This window comes from Drosophila sulfurigaster, chromosome 2R (genome assembly GCF_023558435.1).
Source record: "Drosophila sulfurigaster albostrigata strain 15112-1811.04 chromosome 2R, ASM2355843v2, whole genome shotgun sequence".
Classification (NCBI taxonomy): domain Eukaryota; kingdom Metazoa; phylum Arthropoda; class Insecta; order Diptera; family Drosophilidae; genus Drosophila; species Drosophila sulfurigaster.
The window spans coordinates 34,041,706-34,064,711 of NC_084882.1; the positions used below are offsets into that span (position 1 = coordinate 34,041,706).

Here is a 23,006-nt window from a genome sequence, read left to right on the forward strand (position 1 = left end):
TTTGTCGCGCTGTCTTTCTCACGCACCGTTTTGCTGTTTGTGTTTTTATTTCTGTTTTTTTCGTAATAGCATTTTTTGTGCAATTTGCTTTAATGCACTTTTAATGCAGACAACAGCAACAACAGTCTGAAGAGGAGGAGATGCCGCTGCTGCTGTCAGTTTATGGCATTAAATGTGAGTGACATTTTTCTTCATTAAATTCAACACATTGTCAACAGCTTTTGTTTAGCGGCGTTCCCTCCCTCTCTTCAGCTCCTTTTCCCTTTCCAGTCAACCCAGCACAATGCAATTTTTCAGTTTGTCAATCAAGCGTCTGTGTGTGTGGCAGCCAGGCTGTTGCATGTGTGTGTGTAGTATAACATGCAACTCGTATCACAACACTTTAGCACCTCATCATTTGCTGCCCTAATTAATAGATCGTTCTGCCTCATAAACGCTGCCACACAAATTGGTTCTGTGTCAACATTCGCACGGAGTATTTTTGGAAAAGCTTAAAATACTTTTTCAAAAGAAATCCACGTTGGACAACGAGATAAATTCGTCTTGCTTTTGTTTCTGACTCGTTTCGAGTCGAGTGTAATTTTGTTAGAAATGGAAAGTTTTATTGTTGTCGTTGCTCATTCCAAAACAAGCAACAACAACAACAAACAACAAATCTCTCAGACTAAACGCTGAAGCAGCTGCCATTTGTTTTGTCTTCATTTCTTTACATTTTTCTAAATCTGAAAATCTCTGCAATTGTCTTCTGTTCAGCGTTTAGCGGGAGTAGCATTTGCCACCTATTAAACTAATTATAATTGTATTTACTTGTTTATTTTAAATGCTTGCCAACTCGAGTCGAGTGATCTCGCATGTTTTATTATTTACATGGCATAGCAGAGATGGCAGAGATTATTATCATTCTGACACGAAAGTCATTAAAGCAGTCGACTTTTTGAACTTGTAAAGCATAAATTATTCTTGAAAATGCTTGACGAGCTGAGGGCATCTAATTATACTAGTTGTAGAGTAAAATATATTTAACAGTTTTCTCTTTGGGCTGGTTAAAAGAAATGCTATTGCAAATTCGTTATCTACTTGAAATTCTATAATGAAATTTCTCTATTTAAGAACTACTTTTGCTTTGGCTGATAATCTGGTATATTTTGACCTTTATGACATATACCAAATATGATCTTCGGATTATTTTTAGTATTTTTGCGGTTTATTATTTGGCATATTTTAAGAATAACTTGAAATTCTTTAATGAAATTTCTCTATTTAAGAAATACTTTGGCTTTGGCTGATTATCAGGTATATTTTGACCTTTATGATATATACCAAATATGATTTTCGGTATATTTTTGTTTTTTTGCGGTTTATTATTTGGTATATTTTAAGAATAATATTGTCTTGAAGTCAAGAATGCGTCAACTATTAACTTCAATAACTCTAACAAATAATATGTTTCTTTATTAGTCAAACTTGATGTGCTTTTAGAATGAATGAAAGCTTGACATGATAATTTTTTTCCCTTTAGGTTATTCTGTGCACAATTTTATGGCTTATCAATTGCAATTAATCTAACGCCCTGCACATTAAAGTGATTATTCAATTAAAGTGCTGGCAAGCAATCGTCACATCTAATTTGCTGTTTGGTTTCACTTTTGAAGCTTCTTACGCTCCCTTCTCCAATTTCCCACTCTCCTCTCTTTCTTTCTCTTTCGAGTTCATTGATTGTCATCTGGAAGCACTGCACACACACACACACACACGTACACACATTGTTTAATATGGTGGCAAATTAAGGTATTCAATTGAAAATGCTGCTAACGAACTGCAAGTTGGTGAGTTGAAGCCCCACACTTCAACGGTTGCCAGTTGCCAGTTACCATTGCGATTGCAATGTTTCCCGGTGTTGCAACACGGGACAGCCCGTGAGAGTTGTCCCTCCACCCCCCTCTCCCCCAAAGGCACAAACATTGTTAGTGGCAGTCGCGTCGAATTACAAGTGTTTTACATGCCAGAGTCTGACAGGTCTTCAATTGCATTCGCAGCTGCAGTTGCACTTGCAAATTACACACTCAAACACCAGTTGAAGAAGTGGGCGTGTCGCACAGGCCAAATGGCCATGTTGCATGCCAAGCAATTGAAATGCGGTGGCGACGTTTCGCGGTTACGCATTTTTGCATTCTGTGTGAATTTCGTTGGAAAATTATGGCCAAAGAAAGAAAGAGCCAGAAAAAAATAAAAGGTAAATTTCGCTTACCCGTTTAAACTTTGTGTGTTGCTTTGGCACGTTTTGCTGCTCGTTTAGCTTGATTGTTTTCCAGTTTGTTTGCCTGCAAGAAAAAAAAACACAGAAAAATATGAAGCAACATTTATTTCGATTGTTGTCAAAAACAATTGCAATAACAACTACAAAAACTACGAGACATTCGGTTGTGAATATTCGTGAATTCTGTTCAGTTCAATGCCCTGAGGGCCGCATGCAATTTCATTATTTTGTATTGTTTTACTTTATTTTCAAGTTTTGCAAATCGAATTACCAAATGTTAAATCCGTGCCAAGTCTCTTTGCCCGCCCGCAACATTGCGGCGCCAAGACTCAAGCAATGACCCGAATTCGATGCACGTTGCGCTCGTATTTCGTGCCCCTCCACCTCACTTTATCCCCTCTCTCACTCTGTTGGCCAGACCCAGACTAAGGTGTTGGCATTTGCAAGGCATTTATAATCGACACCAAAGTCTGTAATCGAGAGCCAAGCTGGTATTGTGTAGTGTCACTCTCTCACCAAGCTGTTGACCAACTTGCATCGAGTTTTATGCACTTGAACACTTCGCTTTTTATGCCTTTCAATGCGCAGTGCAAAAAAAACACACATAGAAGCGTTTTATCAAGGTTAACGTGCCACAAGTTGGTAAGAGGTTTGTTTTTTACTGCTTGCTGCTTGCTTTTACCATTATGAAGCAGCTTCGACCATGGCTTACACTTGTTCTTCTGACCCGAACGAACCGGCCGCCAATTGCCAATTTGCTTTAAATCAAATGGCATTTTGATTGGAATTGCACTCTACACAGACGCTTTATGGTCACAACCAGTATAAATCGAAGGCAATTAGAAATATTTGCATAATTTGCACTTTAAGAAAAAGCACAAATTGCAATTTGCGTGACATGTTTATTCAGTTACAAACTACAGGGTTTAGTTCGATTTGCAACGGGAATAATTACACAGTTACGAGTCCAAGTTGGTCTGTAACCACAAGAGTTTAATTAAGTTTATATCAAGAGGTTGAACAACAATATGAACTAATTGCAAAGCGAGTACTAATTTATGTATCTTGAAACCCATTTTGTTGGATCAATAAGAGACACAAGTAAGAATTAAGATACTCTCTACCTATTTTCAATAACAGCGAGACAATGGAAAAATCATAATCTTTTAAATATACCGAAAAGTACTAGAATGTGCCAAAAGGTTTTTTTTATTATTATTATACCATAGATACAAAATATACCATACCGTCAATCAACGCAATGAAGATCCCAAAGGCCATTATTTCTTGAATAGTTCTTAAGTTAACTACTAATGTGATCAACCAATATTTCATTCATTTTTATTTTCAATAACAACGAAGCAATGAAAAAGATCAGTATTTTCTTTGAAATATACATAAAACTATTCAAATATACTAAAAGCTGTATTTGGTATAACGATATTATCACATTTATGATATACCACATATAAAAAATATACTATATTATCAACTAAAGTAATGGAGACCCGAAAGCGACTATTTTTGGAATAATTTTTAAGTTTTATAATGTGATCTCAACCAATTTTTTAGAAGTCCTAAACTATGAATTCCTTGATAGATAAATTTAAATAACTTTAAACGCAATTTGCCTTTAAAGAAACTTTTATTAAAGCTGTCTCAACTTGTTTCTATACTTTCTTAAAATCTAAGCTATAAAATCGAATTTTATTATTTTCCATTTCAACGAATCAATTGCAGTTTCGCACTCCTTTCGTAATTTAAAGTGTTAGCAAGCTGCAAGAGCATTGAAAGCGCAGTCAGAAATCGCAGATAAATCAGATCAGTTAACAGGTTAGCCAAGAGGTCGGGTTGTGAAGTTGTTGTTACTCTTGCTGACAACTGTTTAATTAACAGAAATTCCATTTGGTCGGCTGTTGGATTTGATCATTAGCATCAAGAGTGACAGCAGCAGCAACCACAGCTGAAGCGTAGTCGAGTGTGGGCTGCTTTCAAGCGAGAGAAGAGAAGAGAACTTGCTAAGAACTGGATTTGGATGTGGTATCGGAATCAGTCATATGTAATTAATTGTTTTGGCCATTTTCTATGGCTATCGTGTACAGTTAATGGCCCTGAAGGGGGTGCTTTGTAATTCATCGTTGTTGGCTGCTATTGAAATTGCCTTTGTGGCTTGGCTTTGACTTCAATGTGCGTTTGTTGTTTTCTTTTTTTCGGTTAGAGAACTGGGCTTGATTTGAATCTACAAGAATAACAATTTAAATCGTTATACTCGTAGCTGGCATTGCATGTTCAGGAAGTCTGCTCAGCAGAAATTCAAACAGCTCGAAATGGGTAAATGGGAGTAAGTGAACCCCAGAGCATCCGCTGTGCTAAAAAGAAGTGTGTGTGTGTGGGGGGGGGGGAAGTGATGATAATAAAGCAAACACTGAAGGTCATTACCGGAAAAACGGGTTTTGTGTCTTGTCTACTACAGCATTGAAGTGAGTAAGCATTTGGCATTAAAATACCGTTGGGATTATGGCACTGAATATGCATGGGCGTTCGCCTTAATAGCCAACTCTAAATGCCGCCAGTTGCCAGTTTACATGTCAGTTTTCCAGCTTGTCTGGCAAGTGGTCGATGCGTCGCTTCACTCAAAACTGGCTGCCACTACATGCAACAACTGCCACAACAGCAGCAGCAACTGCATCTCCATCTGCATAAATTATGCAGCCAGACCTCGAGTCATTTTGCAAGTTGTCATTCGTTTGGCATGGGCAAAGACAACAGACAACAGACGACGACAACGACAACGACAACGTTGCCAGTTGTTGATGTAGTTGCTGTGTTGATGAAGATGATGATTGGGTTGCAGATGCATTGCCAAGCAGCAGGCCAACGCCTCGTCTTGTTGCTGCTGGCAACAACAAGTGGCTGCAAAATTGATTAGATTATGTGCCAAGAACTTTTCCGACTGTCCTATTAGCGCTTCAACAACTTAACAGAGTTGCAAACAGAAATGACTAACAGTAATCTGTGAAAAGTAGTAATTGCTATAAGCTATGCATCTTTGTCTTTAAGCTGATAAATTTCCAAATAATTTCAGCAAAATGTGTCAAATTAACATTAAATTGAAGTCAATTTAAAGACAGAAAATTAACAGCTGTTACTTAACAGTCCGTTGTCACAAATGTTAATAAATAGTTCAATTTGCAGACTTTAGCTAATAAAGCTGACATAATCCAAGACTTACAACTGCAATCGAGTTCAATAAACTGAAATTTGACTGCTAATTAATGGGGAAACTATTGTCACTCTATTGTTATCTTCGAAGAAATGTTGTCAACTATTTACTTATGCTTGAGAAAACTTTCTTATCACTGTCAAAGGCCTTGACATTTTGCTAGCTGAGCTTAGAATTCCTATCAGCTTATATACTCGTTCATCATTATCACATTCTTGATTTAAAATTCACTGTAAATTAAAATACTGTTAACACTCGCTGTTATCATCAGCCTCCGCTTTGGTATGCATCAAATTCTATGGCTGTCTTTAAGCTTATAAATTTGACATAATTTTCATAGCCAATAGCTTAAGAAATTCTTTACACTCGCAACTCGCAGCTTCTTCTTCTTCTGGTTATTTGAGCTGTAACTGTAGTTGACATCAATGGGCTGTGGTGGCAAGCTAGTGAGAAACCGGTTAAGCACTTCTAATGCGTACATTATGAAGAGAGGCTTTTATGATTGGTTATTTATGCGCAGTCAATGACACAATCCCCCAAAAGCCCAAATGACTTTGTTGCTTATGCTTATGCCATGGCTAATGCCGTTCTTTTCTAACCGTTAACTGAACTGAAGCTGGCCAATGCAAGCAGCAGCATTCGAAATGCAGACACTCGATCAGCCACGTTGCACACACAGAGAGAGAGAGACTGCAACTTTCTACAATAACAAAACAAAAAAAAAACGAGTTGAGTGGCATCATTTGCTTTTTGTAGCATGTCTACGCCCAAGAGTCGAGTCCGCGTCCGAGTTGAAGTTGAAGTCGGAGACGCAGTCGCTCCTCAATTGAATGCTTCAATGGAGCAGAAAACGCTTGGTAGCTACGATCGCTTGACGCTGCCTGCCACTTGCAACATGTATGGCGCATGGTGCATTGGGGTATGTCAACCCGCCGTTGATTTGCAGCAAATGTCACTGCAAATGAAGCTCAAGTTAATTTGCTCAAGCATTGACATTGCCTCGCCTTCGCATCAGCAACAACGACAACAACAACAGCAAACGAAGGGGGCATTTCCATTTGCATTTCCACTTGAGCGCAACGCTTCTTAATTTATGCATTAATTTCTGTTGATAACTCACAAAGTTACGGCTAAAACGCAACTTAATTGCGCGCACACACAAACTGCTTGTAGTCGGCGCTACAAATTGCTATTTAGCTGCACAATTAATTTGTCAAAAACCAAATGGACAGCTTTGCTTTTTGCAGTTGCATGCTTCGGGCAGGTGTTGCAACTTTCACCTTGACCGGTTGCAAAATACTTGCCTTATTGCAATGGCCAGCGGTGTAGGCCAACAACAAACAACAAATCTACCAACGGATGACGTCTCATCTCTGTTTGTTGAGCCTAAACAAAGAACTTCCCTTCACGACGAAATGCGAGCCAAATTCAAGCTGCTTATTTGCATTTCAAAGCTCGGCAAATTGAAAGAGTTTTGTTGTACTTAATTAGCAGCAATCCATGAGCATAATATAAATAATCAAAGACGAAAGCTTCTCTCTCTTTCTCAGCAAAGCATGAAAAGCCATGACCAAATATCAAATGCTCATAGAACCATTATTGATCGAAAGTTGAACGAACTGAGCTGAGCTGCGAGTCGTGATTATCAAATGTGGTAGCCCAGCATGGCAAATGCTTTTCAGTTACGATAAATAGAATAGAATTACACAGAAGATGGAGAACGATTGAGAGAATGAGAGGCAGTAGAAGTCCATAACTAATTAATTAAATTTCAGCAGCATTCTGCGATCTATAAATAATAAAATTTGACAGCTAGAAAGGCATTCACCACATGAGCTGTCTTGTTAGCAATATATTTTTGGGCAACTTTACGATATTGATGTAGCGATAAGCAGGGAAATTTTGTGAGAGAGCTTAAGCAAAAGATTGATCGGAGAAAGAGGAAAACTGACAGCTGCTTTGCTTGATCAAGAAGTTGCATAAAACTAAGATGAAGTTTAGTTTATGAAGAGCTAATCTGTTGCTAAGTTTTTAACATTTTAAATAAATTAGATGCACTTTTCAATAGCTAAGAGACTGCTCTGTAGTAAAGAAAATTAGCAAATATTTCCTCGAAGATAAAGATACATTTTGACAGATGACAAAAGATTAATCGGAGAAAGAGGAAAACTGACAGCTGCTTTGCTTGATCAAGAAGTTGCACAAAACTTAGTTTATGAAGAGCTACTTTGCTGTCAACTTTTCAACAACATTTAAAATAAATTAGATGCACTTTTAAGAGCTAAAATGAGTTATAAAGAGAATTGCAAATATTTTCCGAATATAAAGATACATTTTGACAAATAACAAAGCATTGCAAAACTCATTGCGATTATTATAAAACACTGTAAGATGTTAGAAATATTTTGGGGAACTTTACGATATAGATTTTCTTAACAAAAGATTGATCGGAGATGTTAAAATTAGATGAAGTTTAGTTTATGAAGAGCTACTTTGCTGTCAACTTTTCAACAACATTTAAAATAAATTAGATGCACTTTTCCGAACTATATTAAAGAGAATTAGCAAATATTCCCTCGAAGATAAAGATACATTTTGACAGATGACAAAGCAACAAAGCATTGCAACACTCGTTGCGATTATTATAAAACACTGCAAGATGGTATAATGTTTGTCTAACGTTGACAACAGCTGTACGTATACTTGTTACGCTCACTGTGCGTGGCAATGGCATAGTTAACATAGCTATGTAGATTGCAAGGGGCAGATACAAGTACTACCTGAAGCTGAAGCTGGCCACCTCATCTGAGACTCAGCTTGGCAGCTCGCAACTTAATTACGCGCCTGCACATAAAAAAAAGCAAAAGTAGCGTTATGTTTCAGTTTCATTGGCAGCCAAGCATGACGAGCGTTGAGGGGGCGGTGGGAGAGACACAGGGAGAGGGCACTCAAGAAACTCGAGAAAATAAAGATATGCCATATAATATTTTTGTTGAAATTAAATTAATGCTTTGGCCAGATAAAAGGTTAAGTTTATTTCTCTCTGTGTGTGGAATTTTCTGTGCTTTATGACACTGCCAAATTGAGTTGTTGTTGTTGCCTGTGTTGTTGTGGCTGTCACATAAATCAAATCAACCCAGAGACGTACCGTTAAACATGTGGCAAGCAACTGCAACAGCAGCATTCCCCCAATTTTAACACGCCCGCCTAATCAAAGCGCTTTTGTTGAGTGAAAATGTTCATTGCCGCCAGCATGGAAATGCATTTTCATTTTCTAGCCGACGAAGAATGCAGAGACAGGGAGAGAGAGTGCTATGAGGGGACGGGGTGGGGTAGAGCTGCCTTCCCTCTGGCATGCCACAGCGACTTCCTCATTTATGCACTTCCCAAAACAGCAGCTCGAGCCGTGAATGAAACCATTTTACTTATATATATAATTAGACCTATATCATTATGCATTTGTATCTGTAAATGTATCTATATCTGTATCTGTATCTATGGCTGCATCTGCGCGTGTGCTCATGCACCCCTTGTGTTTATTATTAGTTCCCCTTGCGTCTCCACTTAAGTGATCAGTTCCGTTTGCAGCGGCAACAGTTAGAATTGCAGCTAGGAGACAATTGCATAATGGGTAATGGGAAAGTGATGTCACCTTGTGTGCAAAACTAGCCGGAAAAGTGCGCCCTTAATTGTGATTGACAGCATCCTGCAAGACAATTTGCAAACCAGAAGAATTTGAATTGGCATTTGAATTAAGATGGCAAATCTTTGTGCGCTAAACTGCGGAAATGTTTAGCTATGTTATTACCTTTAATAATTTCTCTTTAAGCTTGTACTATTGTTACTTATTGAATGCACAATGATTTTCCACAATTTTCATCATTAAACTTAGCGCACATCGAACTCCCTTTTGATGGGCTTTGTGTGTTGTTACACAATTATGGTACATCATTGCGATCGCGTTCATTGCCATGGCTTTCACCACAAGTGCGTGCTTAACATTGGCTTAACATGCGTTTAACATTGAATTAACAGCGCCCACGTCATTCGTCTATGAGTCCGACCTTAGCCTTGGCAAACGCAAAAACACAAAAAAACAAACTCACATGCAAACAGCCGCATTATGATAATATTATTAGCCAGAGGCAAAGACTGCGGTCTCTTGTCTATATTTTCCATTTTTGTTGAGCGAGATACAAGCATTTTTGTTTATAGATTTGTGGGCGCCCCTTGACCTCGTCTCCCATTGCAAAATGCCCCGTTGTTGTAGCCGGCAACACAGCAAAATGTGATCTGAGCTCGTCTTGGACATTAGCTTAGCTTTAGCTGTACAAACCGGTCAAGAGCGCGGCATAAAACATTTATTGTTTGGCAAGAAAAGAAAACACCGTTGCGAAAAACATTTGAATTTGAGCATCGAGAGAGATCGTTATGATGATGCATGTGCGATGTTTATAATGGGCTTGTGAAATTCCACATATGTGCAGAGATGACCTTTTGTTGAAGCAGCCTTCCCCTTGAATATGCATTGTTTATTTGCTTGCATGTCTGCCACAGCAGAAATAATATCGCTAGCTTGGCCTTTTGGCAGTGGGAACACACACAACACACAACACAACTCAAGGCACGCATGCAACACTCTCTGCATAAACAACAACAGCAAAACAAATCAATCAAGCGATGCGAGTCGCAGCCAAAAGTCATTAACATGATCGCTGCCCCCTTGCGGCGCCAACCAAGTTGGTGGCTAGTTCGTTCTTTAAGTGCATAATTACATTCGATAGCCTGCTGGCTGGCTGGCTGATAAGAGCAGCGTAGAGCCATGGCCCATTAGAGGGCAAGAGCATTAAAGTGTAATAAACGCGGAAGGCGCAGGCATTACGAAAATTATTATAATAAGTATGCTGCGAAGCATCCGTGAGATGATGCACATGTTGCTGCTGTTGCTGTTGCTGCCTCACGCATCTCAGCAATTGAAAACATTCAAGTGCTAGGCTGATCTGCATAAGTGAACGCCACGTAATAGATACGCAGCCATGTTGCAGATGCAACACAACACAACACAAGAGGCAAGAACGTCGACCGTTGTTGTTGTTGAGGGGTCGTTGTTCATCGTTGCCTGGGAGCGTGGAAGCGATTTGATGACTGAGCGCCTGTAATGCGGAAAGCGCGTAGCACGTAGCACGCAGCACGCAAAATGTATCTGCGAGATACATTTTAGCTGCTGCAAAATTTGGCATTCAACAGCAACAGCAACAGATTGGTGCTTGGCATAATGGACAGCCAGTCAGTCTGTCTGTCTCGTGTACTCATAATATTTTCATAATAATGAGCAGGAAGTTTCGAGTCGAAAAAAGAAAAAACACCAAAATCGGCTTATGGCATTAAGCGACATTCAGTGTTACGACGAAAATGCGAGACATCGAGACAGACATCGACGAGATGCTTTGGCGATAATTAAAAGCGAAACTGTTACAAAGTACTTTTAATGGTCGCAATACATAGTTTAGATATATAAGTTGTGAGTGAGCGACAATTGCATAATAATTTGTCTGCATTTGGCATATAAGTGTATCAATTACATTTTACACTAATTGCAACAAATCCGCTTGCGATTGCATTTGCCGTTAAATTTAATTTGGTAACTTAATTAAATTACATAGTTAATCAACGATTTTTCAAGCTCTTGCAACACACTAATCGAATTTGCTACGCTACAAGTTGTGTGGCACAAACGGAAGCCAACATTTTTCATAATCATATGCATGTTGAGTTTATAAGAAACATTTGCGCCTTGTGTTCCCATCTATTCGCCTATTCAAATATATTCGTTGCGGAAGTCTGTGCGTTGGCCAAACAAACCAGTTTCCAATATTTAATTGCACAAAATTGTAATTGTGCTTAATTGTTGCGCAAACCGGCCTCAGACTGACTCAATCTACAATCGACAATCCACACACAGAGATTTGCCTTTGCTATTTTTGTTGTTATAGTCGCTACTCATAGGGTAGAGGGGTATTATAACTTTGTGGTTGAAGGAAATATAAGTGTAACAGGCAGAAAGAAGTATTTCCGATCCAATAAAGTATATATATTTTATATATTCTGGTATATTTTGATCTCTATAATACCAAAATACCAAATAGAGTCATTGGTATATTATTTTATTTTTGCGGAATATCATTTCGGTTCATTTTACAATTAAAATATACCAAATATACCGAAAAATACAACCACCAAAACAGTGAGCTGTTAATCTTAAAACTACCAAATTGAAACAGCAAAAATACTAAAATATACGAATGGCTCTATTTGGTATATTAATATAGTATTATACCAAATATAATATATAAAGAGCAAAACATTACGGAATTATTCTTAAAATATACTAAATTTGAACACCATTAAATACTAAAATATATCAACGACTATATTTGGTATATAAATATACTAAATATAACCTTTAGTATATCTTATATATATTATAGGTGTATTTTAAGAATGAAACCGCTCTGTTTTGCTCATATTTAAAACGGATTGCAGATATTTCACAGTCAAGCACACTCGCCTGTAGCTTTCTTACTTGTTTTATTTTGTTTCTGCTTCTTTCATAATTGACTTTGGCAGCTTGTGAGAAAAACCAATAGTCTGACTTCCAATCCGATGTGGGCATTGGTCATGTCATGCAATCGCAATACGGAACCGGCTGACTTCAGCTGCCGGCTGACTCAGCGGAAAAGGGCTCAAGTAGCTCAATCTCGTTTCCAATTGCATTCGATGAGATTTTTCACAGTGCTGCGGCAAAGTGACATTTGTATCTGACGAATATAAGCCTGCAAGGCAGAGGGGGGCGTGGCAAATCACGTTGCGCCGACTGAGATTACACAATCTCTTGCTGCCCACACACACACTTGGGCCACTTTCAAATGGTTTTCACTTGCTGCAACAAGCCGGGCCTAAAGCGAATTTGTTTAGAATGATGTTGGTTAATTTTAGAAAGCGGCGCCATTGAGTTGCAAGTCGCATTTGCTGCACGTGCTGCACATGAATCATGGCACTCGATCGATTCGAAAGGAGCGACTAAATCATGCATCGTTGTAAAATTATACTTAGAGAGGCGAAAGGAACGTGACTATGAAGGATTTACACATGTCTATAAATTGCATTGCGGCAAGCAAGGGGCAAGCAACAAACAACAGCAAACAGCGTGCAGCGTTGGCGGCAACCGCAACAGCAACAGCAACAGCAACAATAGAGGCAAACAAAAGCCAATGCTGGCAATCAGCGTTGTTTTTCTTTTTGATTGAGCGAATTTATTTATGTTGTCCGTCCACATCGGTTTGTCCCTCTATCTTTCTAGCGTTGTTTTGTTGCGCTCTTTTGTCGGCTTTGCAAAATCGTGGCTTGTAATTATTGGCCATTATTATTGGGTCTAAAAGCGCACAAGCCGTTCACCGCACACAACACAACACAGCACAAGACACAGCCGGAACTGTATCATCTGACCAACTTGGCCAACCAACGTCTAGGAAACTGGCAACTGGGCAACATCGTTGTTGCTGTTGGTTCACGCTTCAATGAGTTAATAATCAATGCGGCTCATTGTTTTGCCAATAATGCGAATAAAATTGCAACAAGTGCAAAAATGAATTCAATTAGAAAATCGCCACACGACTCTCCGACTCCAATCGAATTGGTTTGCAAGTCAATTTACCAATACCCTGCAGGTTGTCATTGTTTATTAGCCTGATTGATTGAAATTCTAGGGAAAAATCAATTGACAAACAGGGAGAGAGATAGAATGATACCATAGACAGGCAGAGAGTGCGATAGAAACCAGTTGAGGAGTCATCGAGATTGTGGCGAAAATTATAATGAGCAAGTTGGGGACAAGTTTCAAATCGTTCGACGTGTGAAACAAGCGATGAAATCATGCAGACCCCAAGACCACAATTCAAGGTTACGCGCTATATAATATTGTACGAGTATATAGTATATACTTTTCGTAAATACCAGACCAAATGCGCACAGAGTTTGGCCCCGCTGAGTTGTCATTTGTCAGCCAGGCTCAAAGTGATTGGGCAATTAGCCAACGCTAGCAACAATAAGAAAGAGGGCTATAGTCGAGTGTGCTTGACTGTAAGATACCCGCTATCCATTATCAAAAAGAGGTCTGCATAGCAAAAGCTGTATTTTTGATCAGATATACCTAAATTATATTTGGTATTTAAATATACTACTTCATGTGAAATATACCATAAAGTACAAAATGTACCATATACCGCCATCTATTAAAAAAAATAAGTAATTATTGCAAAAGCGGTATTATCGATAAAAATACTACAAATTATATTCGGTATATCAATATACTTCTACAAGAGCAATATACCATGAAGTACAAAATATACCACATTCCGCTATAAATTTTCAATAAAAGGTGATCATTGCAAATACTGTTATATCGATGAAAAATACCAAATGTTATATTTGGTATATCGATGTACTAATATACTTTGAATATACCATATATGAAATATACCAAAGCTACATAATACCCTTTTACCCTATTGATAGTAGGTATCAAAATAAATTTATCACTTAGTAGCTAAATATGAAACAAAGTACGCCAAAGCAGCTTACACAACAATGAAATACCCTGCAGCGAAGTGATCTCAACTTAATTGAATTAACAGAGAAAAAGAGAGTATGCTAAATTGATAATTTTCCGTAAAGGAAAAGTTTCTCTTACTTGGGCTTATGATTCACTTTTATTGACTCACTAAGCTGAGCTGACAGCACATTACAGGGTATCAAAATTGAAAGTGATTTCATAGGGTTAACGAAGCAAGACAATAAGCAGCACAACACATGCAGCAGTAAAGCAGTAAAGCATTTGGGTTTGGGTGCTTTATGCACCAAAGTGCAGGCAATAAACTTTACGTAAGTGGCCAAGACTCGCATGAAAGTGTTTTCTGTTGTTATTGTTGTTGCTTCACTATGGAACAAAACAACGATATTTCACATAAATATATGTGTGTGTATTTATGACATTTATTGGTACATCGATCCACATCGACATCGTTTCGTTGACCCAAATGCTGTGGCGTCAGAGGGCCATTAGGCAGTCATTAAAGCGAGCCAAGATCGAGAAGATTTTTTGTTGACCCAAAGGCGTTTGAATCTCTGATAGCTTGACTACAATTTTGATGTTGATCGTCAGGCATTTTCAAGTTGTCTTGAGGCAGCGTTAGAAGCCATTTACTGTTCTTCTGTTGATTGACATGCTAGATTGTATCTGTATCTTTAGGCTGTGTGCATATATCTATCTGCATTGCTCTAACCTCATTTACAGTTCAATGTGTGTGTGTGTGACGCAGCTTGGCCTTTCTCAATAGGCTCATTGTAGTGCCTGACTCTGCCACAGACTCGACGTTTGTGGCAATATGGCAACGGCAGCGGCTTTTCTTCCGCTTTTAACGGTTCATAATTGAAATTATAATTCAATTTATGTTGCCTCCATCAAGTCAGTCGACTGCCGACTGCTTTTGTTTGCCACACTTTGCTTTTCAATTATATTCAATGCACATTAGAAATTGTCTGACGGCTCGCTCTCTCGAAAGTGTTGCCAACAGTGAAAGATGCAATCACAGATTCAGCTACAATTGTATCTGTATCTGTAAATGTATCTGTAACTCTGACTGGCGTGTTTGGCGCTGCGCCTGCGCAAAAGTCGTAAGTAAGTATGACTCCAAATTCGATTTGATTGTGAGATACTTTTTTGTCTGTCTGTCTGTCTGTTGTTTAATATTAAATTTCATGCACACACATTCCGTTGTATTGTGGCAAGTATTGTAAATAAATGGAAAAACGTGAAGAAAACAACAGAAATTATTTTACAATGCCCCGTCGCCGACGCTTGCAATTAAGAACGCTTTCATTTTTCACTTTTCTTCCGATGCCTTGTTGCCTGTGCATTTTCTCATTCAAGCCGAAAAACGTAAAAATATAAACAAAAAAATCAACTTTTACTGAATATAATTGAATTAACATTAACACACGATGCGATACACCCAACTAAAGATGCAGATACATATCCAATCGAGCTACAGATACATACATTCATACATGCATTTATGCACGCAGATCTAAATCAATTTTCACTGATCATTTTTAGAGTTTTCATTAAAATAGTTTGTGCCCCAATCTGCCAGCACATTAACTATGAGAAATTGTTCAACTAATTAAAGAGACAAGCAATTCTTCTTCTGCCCCTCAAATTATTTGTTCTGCTACTCGAAAATCTTTCAAGTGTGCGAGCTATGTCCAAAAATAGCAACGAAACTGAAATATTTTTTTTGGGGTCGCCTCGATATACATAGATCTTGTGTATTTTTGAGTATTTTTATGTGAGTGGGATTCGATGCACTTGAGAGTTTTCCCCAATTGGAAGAAGTAAGAAAGTTACAGTAGCTCGACTGTGAGATACCCGCTACCTATTTTCAACCAAACAGTGCGGTAGAAGTTTAAAAATATATAATACTAAATATATAAATACTAACATTTTTCGATATCTATATTTTGTACTATGGTATTACATTAAAAATATACCATAGAGTACAAAATATACCAGAGTGTTATCTAACGCAACTAACAGCAACAGACAGACAAACAAAATACTGAAATATACCGACAGCTATATTTGATATTATAGTACTACATTAAAAAAATACTATAGAATGCAAAATATACCAGATCGTTATCCAACGCAACTAACAGCAACAGACAAACGAACAAAATACTGAAATATACCGACATCTATATTTTGTACTATAGTGCTATATTCAAAATATACTATAAAGTGCAAAATATACCAAATTGTCAGCCAATGCAATCTAGGCTGTTGACGTTGATCAAGAATAAAGCCCGCAATCCATCGCAAAATTGAATTATCGAACAAAATATACCAAATTAAAATACCAAAACTTATATTTGGTATATAGGTACATTACCGCATTTGAAATATACCATACTCTAGAAAATATACCAAAGCTTGTCACATACATTTTCTACAATGTTATTATACCCTTCTCCCCTATCAGTAGCGGGTATTAAAAGTAGTTGCAGTAGTCGCATAAATTTCTCTTCGACTGATAAGAGAAGCCCCAATAATAATGAGGGTCAACAACAGGCTGCCTCAATTATTTACAATTTCATATTGATTTGTAGTCAGCGCCCCGCTTTTCATTTCAATTTCGGCTATTTTTGGGTGTGGCTGGGGAGTTTACTTCAATTATCAGTCGCTGCATAATTGAGTGCAGGCCCCCGCTTTGACCTCGTCTCAGCATTGAGCTGAGGGTTGGAGCTGTAGTCGAAGTTGATGTAACAGACCAACGCATCAGCGGGTGTTGTTTTTTTTTGTTAAAAATGCCCGCACGCGTTTTGCATGCGTTTAAAAACGCTTGCGTAAGAGTCGCGAGACAGTCAAGCAAGGTGCGGTTTGGTTCGGTTCGATAGAAAGTGTCGCTTGTTTTGACGATTCACGCGACACATTTGTGGCATAAATTAAGTAATTTTAAACATACGATTATGTGGGCTGCCAAATGTCTCTCTTTCTCTCTTTAAGTTTGTTTACAACTTTATATGGCATGTACTATCCATTTATCTACTTATGAGTATTTGCTGCTGATGGGGCAAAAGGCTTAAAATATTTTGATTAATTTGCAGTCCCCTTTTGTTGTGTTGATTGTCTTTTCGGGACTATTAATTGTTATGCGATTTTAATGCCGCTTTGTTATAATAATAAAAATGAGCAAAGGTGTTTGCTTACATAAACCCCTCTTCATATGTATTTATTGTTTAGCGATATTGAAATTGGTTTATATATATATATAAATTAATCACATGTTTGCATTGTGCACTTAACAGTTTTGCTGCGTTTTGGAATTTTGCCTTTTGTTAGCATTTTTTGATTTTTTGTTTTTATTTTAACGTTAATTTTATTTTTGTTGCTTTTCGCGAAAAAACAACACACAACGAAAAAAAAGAAAACTTTCTCCGCGGCTTGTCGTGCAAACTTGACGCACAAAAAGCAACAGCAAAATGAAAGAAAAAAAAAGTGAAAAAAGATATATATGTATATAAAAAAAAAAGAAATGTACAACAAGCAGATGATTTACAGCATAAATAATGAAATGGTCATTGTTGGTTTTGAGTTATTTGCAAAGCCACAACAACAACAACAGCAGCAACAAGTGTCGAGACAGGAAATTGAACTTTGTTAGAAAACCGCACGAAATAATTGCTCGACTTACAAGCAGCACAAATAAACGAGTGTGTTCATCTTATGAGTACTAAAGTACTCGCTACTTGTTTATGTATGTCAGTCCGCTGACCGGACAGATAAGATCCAAGCGAGAGACACGCTCTAGTTTAAGTGCCAATCAATCACGTTTCTCATATTCTTCTTATCAGCTCTCAGCATGTAACTTGACCGCAGTAGAATGAAAACAGAAAATGGAAAAAACGCGCGCGTTTTCTGGGCGCGATTTTTCCAGTCAATCCCTGACCACAGACAGACAGCAGCAATTGTTGTTGTTGTTATGTAAACACACAACAAAACTAAGTCAATTTTAGTACTTAAACAATGCAAAGCAACCACAACAATAAGTGCGTGATTTGAAAAAGAAAAAAAATGTTTAAAAGTGAAAAGTTTTGACTGTGCTTTAATGTGCATAATTATTTTACTGCGTAACTTTTTTTGTTGGTCGGTCTCCTAACCGACTTCAATTGCGGCTTTATTTCACAAAGTTCGTGTCAAAATGCAGTTTTAAATATATGCCTTGTATGTCTAAAGAAAAAACAAATGTTTAACAAAAACATTCGACATATCGAAAAAGAAATCCAAATGCAAATCTTTGTGTGTGTTTTTTCGCCAGTGAACAAGTTTTGTGAAAGCGTCTCTACACGTCTATCTATATATGAGCATGTATTTATTTGTTGTTAACTCGCCAGCAAATAGTTAATATATGTAACTACCATCAAACTATCATTTGCCCATCGATGGATGCATCGATTGAATCGAACTCCTTTTGCTTTTGTACAGAGTAGGCAGCAAACAAGTTTTTTTTATTGCTGTTTTTTTTTGCACTTTTTCCACCATGCGGCTTATTGACAATTTCTTTTGGAAAAGCACACGCCTTTTCCAGCGATCGCCGCGCCGTCTTTTCAATGGAATTTTCCTCATTGTGTCTGCAGTTGTTGCTCCCAAAACTGTTGTTGTTGCTGTTGTTGCTGCTGCAACGCTTCATTCATAATCAATTACGAGCACGAGCTTCGTGGATTACTATGGTTACGTTGGGTTGGGCCGAAGGCCTCAAGAGGTCAAACTAACTGCACACGACCTTAACTTTGCAGCCAAGAAAACTTGACTGCGATTACAGCAAAGGTTCATTAAACTAACTTTATAAATGTCTTTTTTTTACTACAATCTTCAGCTCTTTGGACTGTGTTTGATTTTATTAAAATAAATTATGATAATCTTTAAAACAATTTATTGTCTTGTCAAGTTTGCAGCCTCAATATATCTTTATTGTTTCTTTTAATTATTCATTGCATATTAACTTTGCATTTTGGTTTGGTCAAAAATATTAAGACATAAACAGTTCAAGTTGAATGTGATTATGGCAAAGATTCATTAAATGTCTTTTTGACTGCATCTGACTTCATTGTCTTTGATTTTATTAAAATAAATTAACATAATCTTGAAAGCAATTGTGTAGTCCTCAATATTATTTTCGTTTATTTCATTATTGAAACAAACAAAATATATTTATAATCACATTGCATTTTGATTTCTGAATTATGAATTCGATTATGAATTATAAACCTAAAGTGAATTCTCAACTTTCTGCCTTGTCTTCGACTTCATAATAAATAAAAATAAATACGTTCGAAAGCAGTTTCTTATCTTTAGGTTGTTTTTAATCTTGGCCCCATTACTACTTTGGTTTACTTAATTATTCAACGCACAAAAAATAAGCAAAATTATGTTTATGTTCATTTCACATTTCGCATTTTTGTTTTGGCCAAAAATATTAAATGACATAAACAGTTTCGCTCATTTCCGTTGACAGGTTCTCAATTTTTAAGTTGTTTTTTATCTTGTTTTTTTTTTTTTTTTTTTTTTGCTGTGCACGTCACTTACAAAGCATTTGAGAAAGTTTTTTATATGCGAATTTCTTAAGCACAATTCGTGTTTAATTAAATTTGAAAAAAATACCATAACTTACCTGCTGGGTGTTTATGCAAACCGGCAGACGAAAATGTTGTTGAAAAAAAAAAAGAATTTCACAGCGTCAGCAAGTGACACAGAAATGTGACAGGCAGGAGAAGGAGGAGGAGGGTAATAATTATCCAAGAAATTCTAGACGTTTTGCAATAGTATGTGTGTGTAAGTGTGTGTTTGGGTGTAATGCGAATCCGGCTGGCGAAGTACGTTAAAAGAATGCGAGTTGTGCTTATGAAATTGCAGCTGAAAAGCTTTTAGAACTTTTCACTGGTTTCCATGAACTTTGCACAAAAGTTGGCCAAACAACTTGTTGTTGTTGTTGTTGTTGTTCCTGCTGCTGTTGCTGGGGCCAATTGTATTGAACACGCTCTCAGATTGCGTTTAGGAGCTCGTTAACTCGTTTCGAAGTTGCAGAAATGAATCCAAAAGGCGTTTGCTCTATTCCTCTGCTGCTGCGGCGGCTGCGCTGCTTTTGTTGTTGTTGCTGCCTCTGCTGTTGGTGTAGTTTACACGACGCGGTTGCTGCGCTGCTGCTGCGGTTTTGGGTGACTGACAGAGACAGCGACACACTGATAGATCGAGAGGGGACGGGCGGGGGAGTTCCGGTATATCGTTGTTCGGTATCGTTTACAATGCGTTTTAAGTCAACTTTTTTTCTTGCTAAAAACTATTGTTGTTGTTGTTGTTGTTATTGCAGGGGCCGGTTTTCGTTTAGTTAGAATTCGTTATGAGTAGGAAAAAAAAACGTAGTAAACAAATTCATCAGTATCACTTGCACATTCTTTTTTTTTTTTACTATTATTATTTACTTGTTAATTGATTTCGTAGTGAGTTGATTCTCTTTCTTTTCTTATCGATTTTGTTTGTTTGGTGTTTTTGTTGTCGTTTAGAAAGTGGGTTAAATTAAACAGCGCGTCTTCTTAGCTACGCTTTATGCAAATTATTTCTCGCATTTGATATTCACATACAATACATAGAAACATACATGGAACACGCATGTATGGGGCTTGTTTAGATCTGTGATTTATTTCGATTTCTTGCAAATATCAACTTCATTCAACTTTGTAATCATGCGTTGCGTTTTTTCTTCTTTGATTATCTATCTCTTTCACTTATTTGAAGTTCGCAACTAAGTTAAATACAACTTGATTTTCCGCTTGAGACGTTTGCACTTCTTCTCGTTTCACTCGCAACTGAATGGAAGCTCAAACGACGAAGACGGCGACGACGACGATCTTCGTGACTGCGCGGCGGCCGCTGCTTCGAGACACGAACGAATGATCCAAGCTGCAGAAGTGGCTTCGTGCACTTATTGTTGTTGCTGCTGAGGCTCGCAGGTGAGAGAGCCGACGAAATGAACAAATGAATAAGAAACCGCGCTTTAGATGTAAGATAAGTGATTTCTTATTAACGTATAGTAATAATAATTACTTAACAATAAGAAAACACTCTTTGAAACACTTTAAACTTTTTAATTTTCACTTTGGCCGGCGCGTCGGAGAACGAACGAAAAAGCGCAGAGAGCAAACGGTAAATCACTTTCAGCGCGAAGTGATCGTTGCATTTGATTAATACGAAGTGACCAAGATTTTGTAGCAGGAAAATACTAAATGAACACCCAACAACGAATATAACAAAATACTAGCAATGGCAACTAAAAATATTGCTAAAACAATGTTAAACAGAAGGTTTAATAATAGTTTGCAAACAGTTGTTATTAAAAACAATTCCAAACACATTCAACAGTTCATTGAAAACGATTGCCAGTGCAGCAGTGTTGTTAAGGGAACTAAATGAACTACTGATTCAGCGCAATGAACAACTGTGCTAAAACGTTGTGTGACCGTTTTGAAATTTACATATAGCTTTTGGTATATTTTAAAATTCAACTTGCTGCCACATCCGGTGCCAGAGACGAAAGAAATTTTATACAAAACCTATTCGAAACGAATTTTTGCTGACGCGCAACAATTTTGTACAAAAACTATGATTAATACAACTGCGGCACTTAATAAATAAAAAGCAATAAACCGGTTACCTGCAACTGAAATCAAGTAGGCAAACCAGACTTTGTTTAACTGTTTAATTTGTTCATTGTTTTTAAACTGTTTTTCCTGCTGCAGTTCTAAAAAAAATGACTGAAATAAAGGAAATGGTAGTTATTGTAAAATGGAGTGGCAAAGAATATCCGCTGACTGACCTCACCGACCAGGACACCGTCGAGGTACTGCGTCACGAAATCTTTCGAAAAACACAAGTGCGTCCGGAACGCCAAAAGCTGTTGAATCTAAAGCATAAAGGTAAGTTGTATGTTGATTGTGAAACATTAACATAATTGTGGACTTTACAGGCAAACCCGCTGCTGACAATATTAAGCTATGCAATCTGGAGCTCAAGCCCAATTTCAAGCTGATGATGGTGGGCTCAACGGAGGCGGACATCGAGGATGCCTGCAGTCTGCCCGAAGACATTGGCGAGGTCATCGATGACTTTGACGATGCCGAGGAGCGGGAGGAGAGTGTGGAAAACTCAGCCGTGTATCTTGCGAAGGTGCAGCGACGTGTTCGAGACTACAAAATCGCTGAGTTGTCGCCGGCACGCGAAGGAAAACATTTGCTAGTGCTGGATATCGACTACACGCTCTTTGATCATCGCTCGCCGGCCGAGCAAGGCACAGAGCTGATGCGTCCGTACTTACACGAGTTTCTTGCTTCCGCTTATGAGCACTATGATATTGTCATCTGGTCGGCGACCAGCATGCGTTGGATTGAGGAGAAGATGCGTCTGCTCGGTGTGACTACCAATGAAAACTACAAGATCATGTTCTACCTCGACTCGAATGCAATGATCTCAGTGCATGTGCCAGATCGTGGTGTGGTGGATGTGAAGCCCTTGGGCGTTATCTGGGGACTGTACAAACAGTATAGTTCCAAGAATACGATCATGTTTGATGATATACGTCGCAATTTCATGATGAATCCCAAGTCTGGTCTCAAAATTCGTCCATTTCGCCAGGCGCACTTGAATCGCAATAGTGACAAGGAGCTGCTCAAGTTGTCCAAGTATCTGCGCCAGATTGCACTCTACTGTAAAGACTTTAACCAGCTCAATCATCGCAAGTGGGAGCACTACGATCCCAAGAAGAGCTCTTAACTAAATCTCTCCTCGCTTGTTTGTAAGATTCGCTTAATTTTTATTCAATTAAAATGTATTTTTTAACGCTTCGTAAGTACGTTATT

At 37.9% G+C, this 23,006-nt stretch overlaps 2 protein-coding genes across 2 annotated transcripts in view; one reads left to right on the plus strand and one right to left on the minus strand.

Moving 5' to 3' along the window:
• The window catches only part of LOC133835766 (serine-rich adhesin for platelets), a 37,001-nt gene extending 15,958 nt beyond the window's left edge, over positions 1–21,043 (minus strand). Inside the window, exons 1-2 of the mRNA XM_062265825.1 lie at positions 19,769–21,043; positions 2,249–2,321 (exon numbers count right to left, since the gene is read on the minus strand). The gene's annotated coding sequence lies outside the window, so the exon portion shown is untranslated. The remainder of the gene's footprint in view (positions 1–2,248; positions 2,322–19,768) is intronic.
• Positions 21,044–21,666: 623 nt separating this feature from the next.
• LOC133835776 (ubiquitin-like domain-containing CTD phosphatase 1) lies at positions 21,667–22,996 on the plus strand. Its single transcript, XM_062265841.1, has 3 exons — positions 21,667–21,821; positions 21,891–22,067; positions 22,118–22,996. Exons 2-3 carry the CDS (start codon positions 21,902–21,904, stop codon positions 22,918–22,920), a joined length of 969 nt encoding a protein of 322 aa, XP_062121825.1. The 5' UTR covers positions 21,667–21,821; positions 21,891–21,901; the 3' UTR covers positions 22,921–22,996.
• Positions 22,997–23,006: the final 10 nt, after the last annotated feature.

Excerpts from the sequence above, each read along its gene's own strand:
- LOC133835776 (XM_062265841.1), top strand. The coding sequence starts at position 21,902 with ATGACTGAAATAAAGGAAATGGTAGTTATTGTAAAATGGAGTGGCAAA. Across the intron at positions 22,068-22,117 it reads GTTGAATCTAAAGCATAAAG|GCAAACCCGCTGCTGACAAT; the intron begins GTAAGTTGTATG and ends TGGACTTTACAG.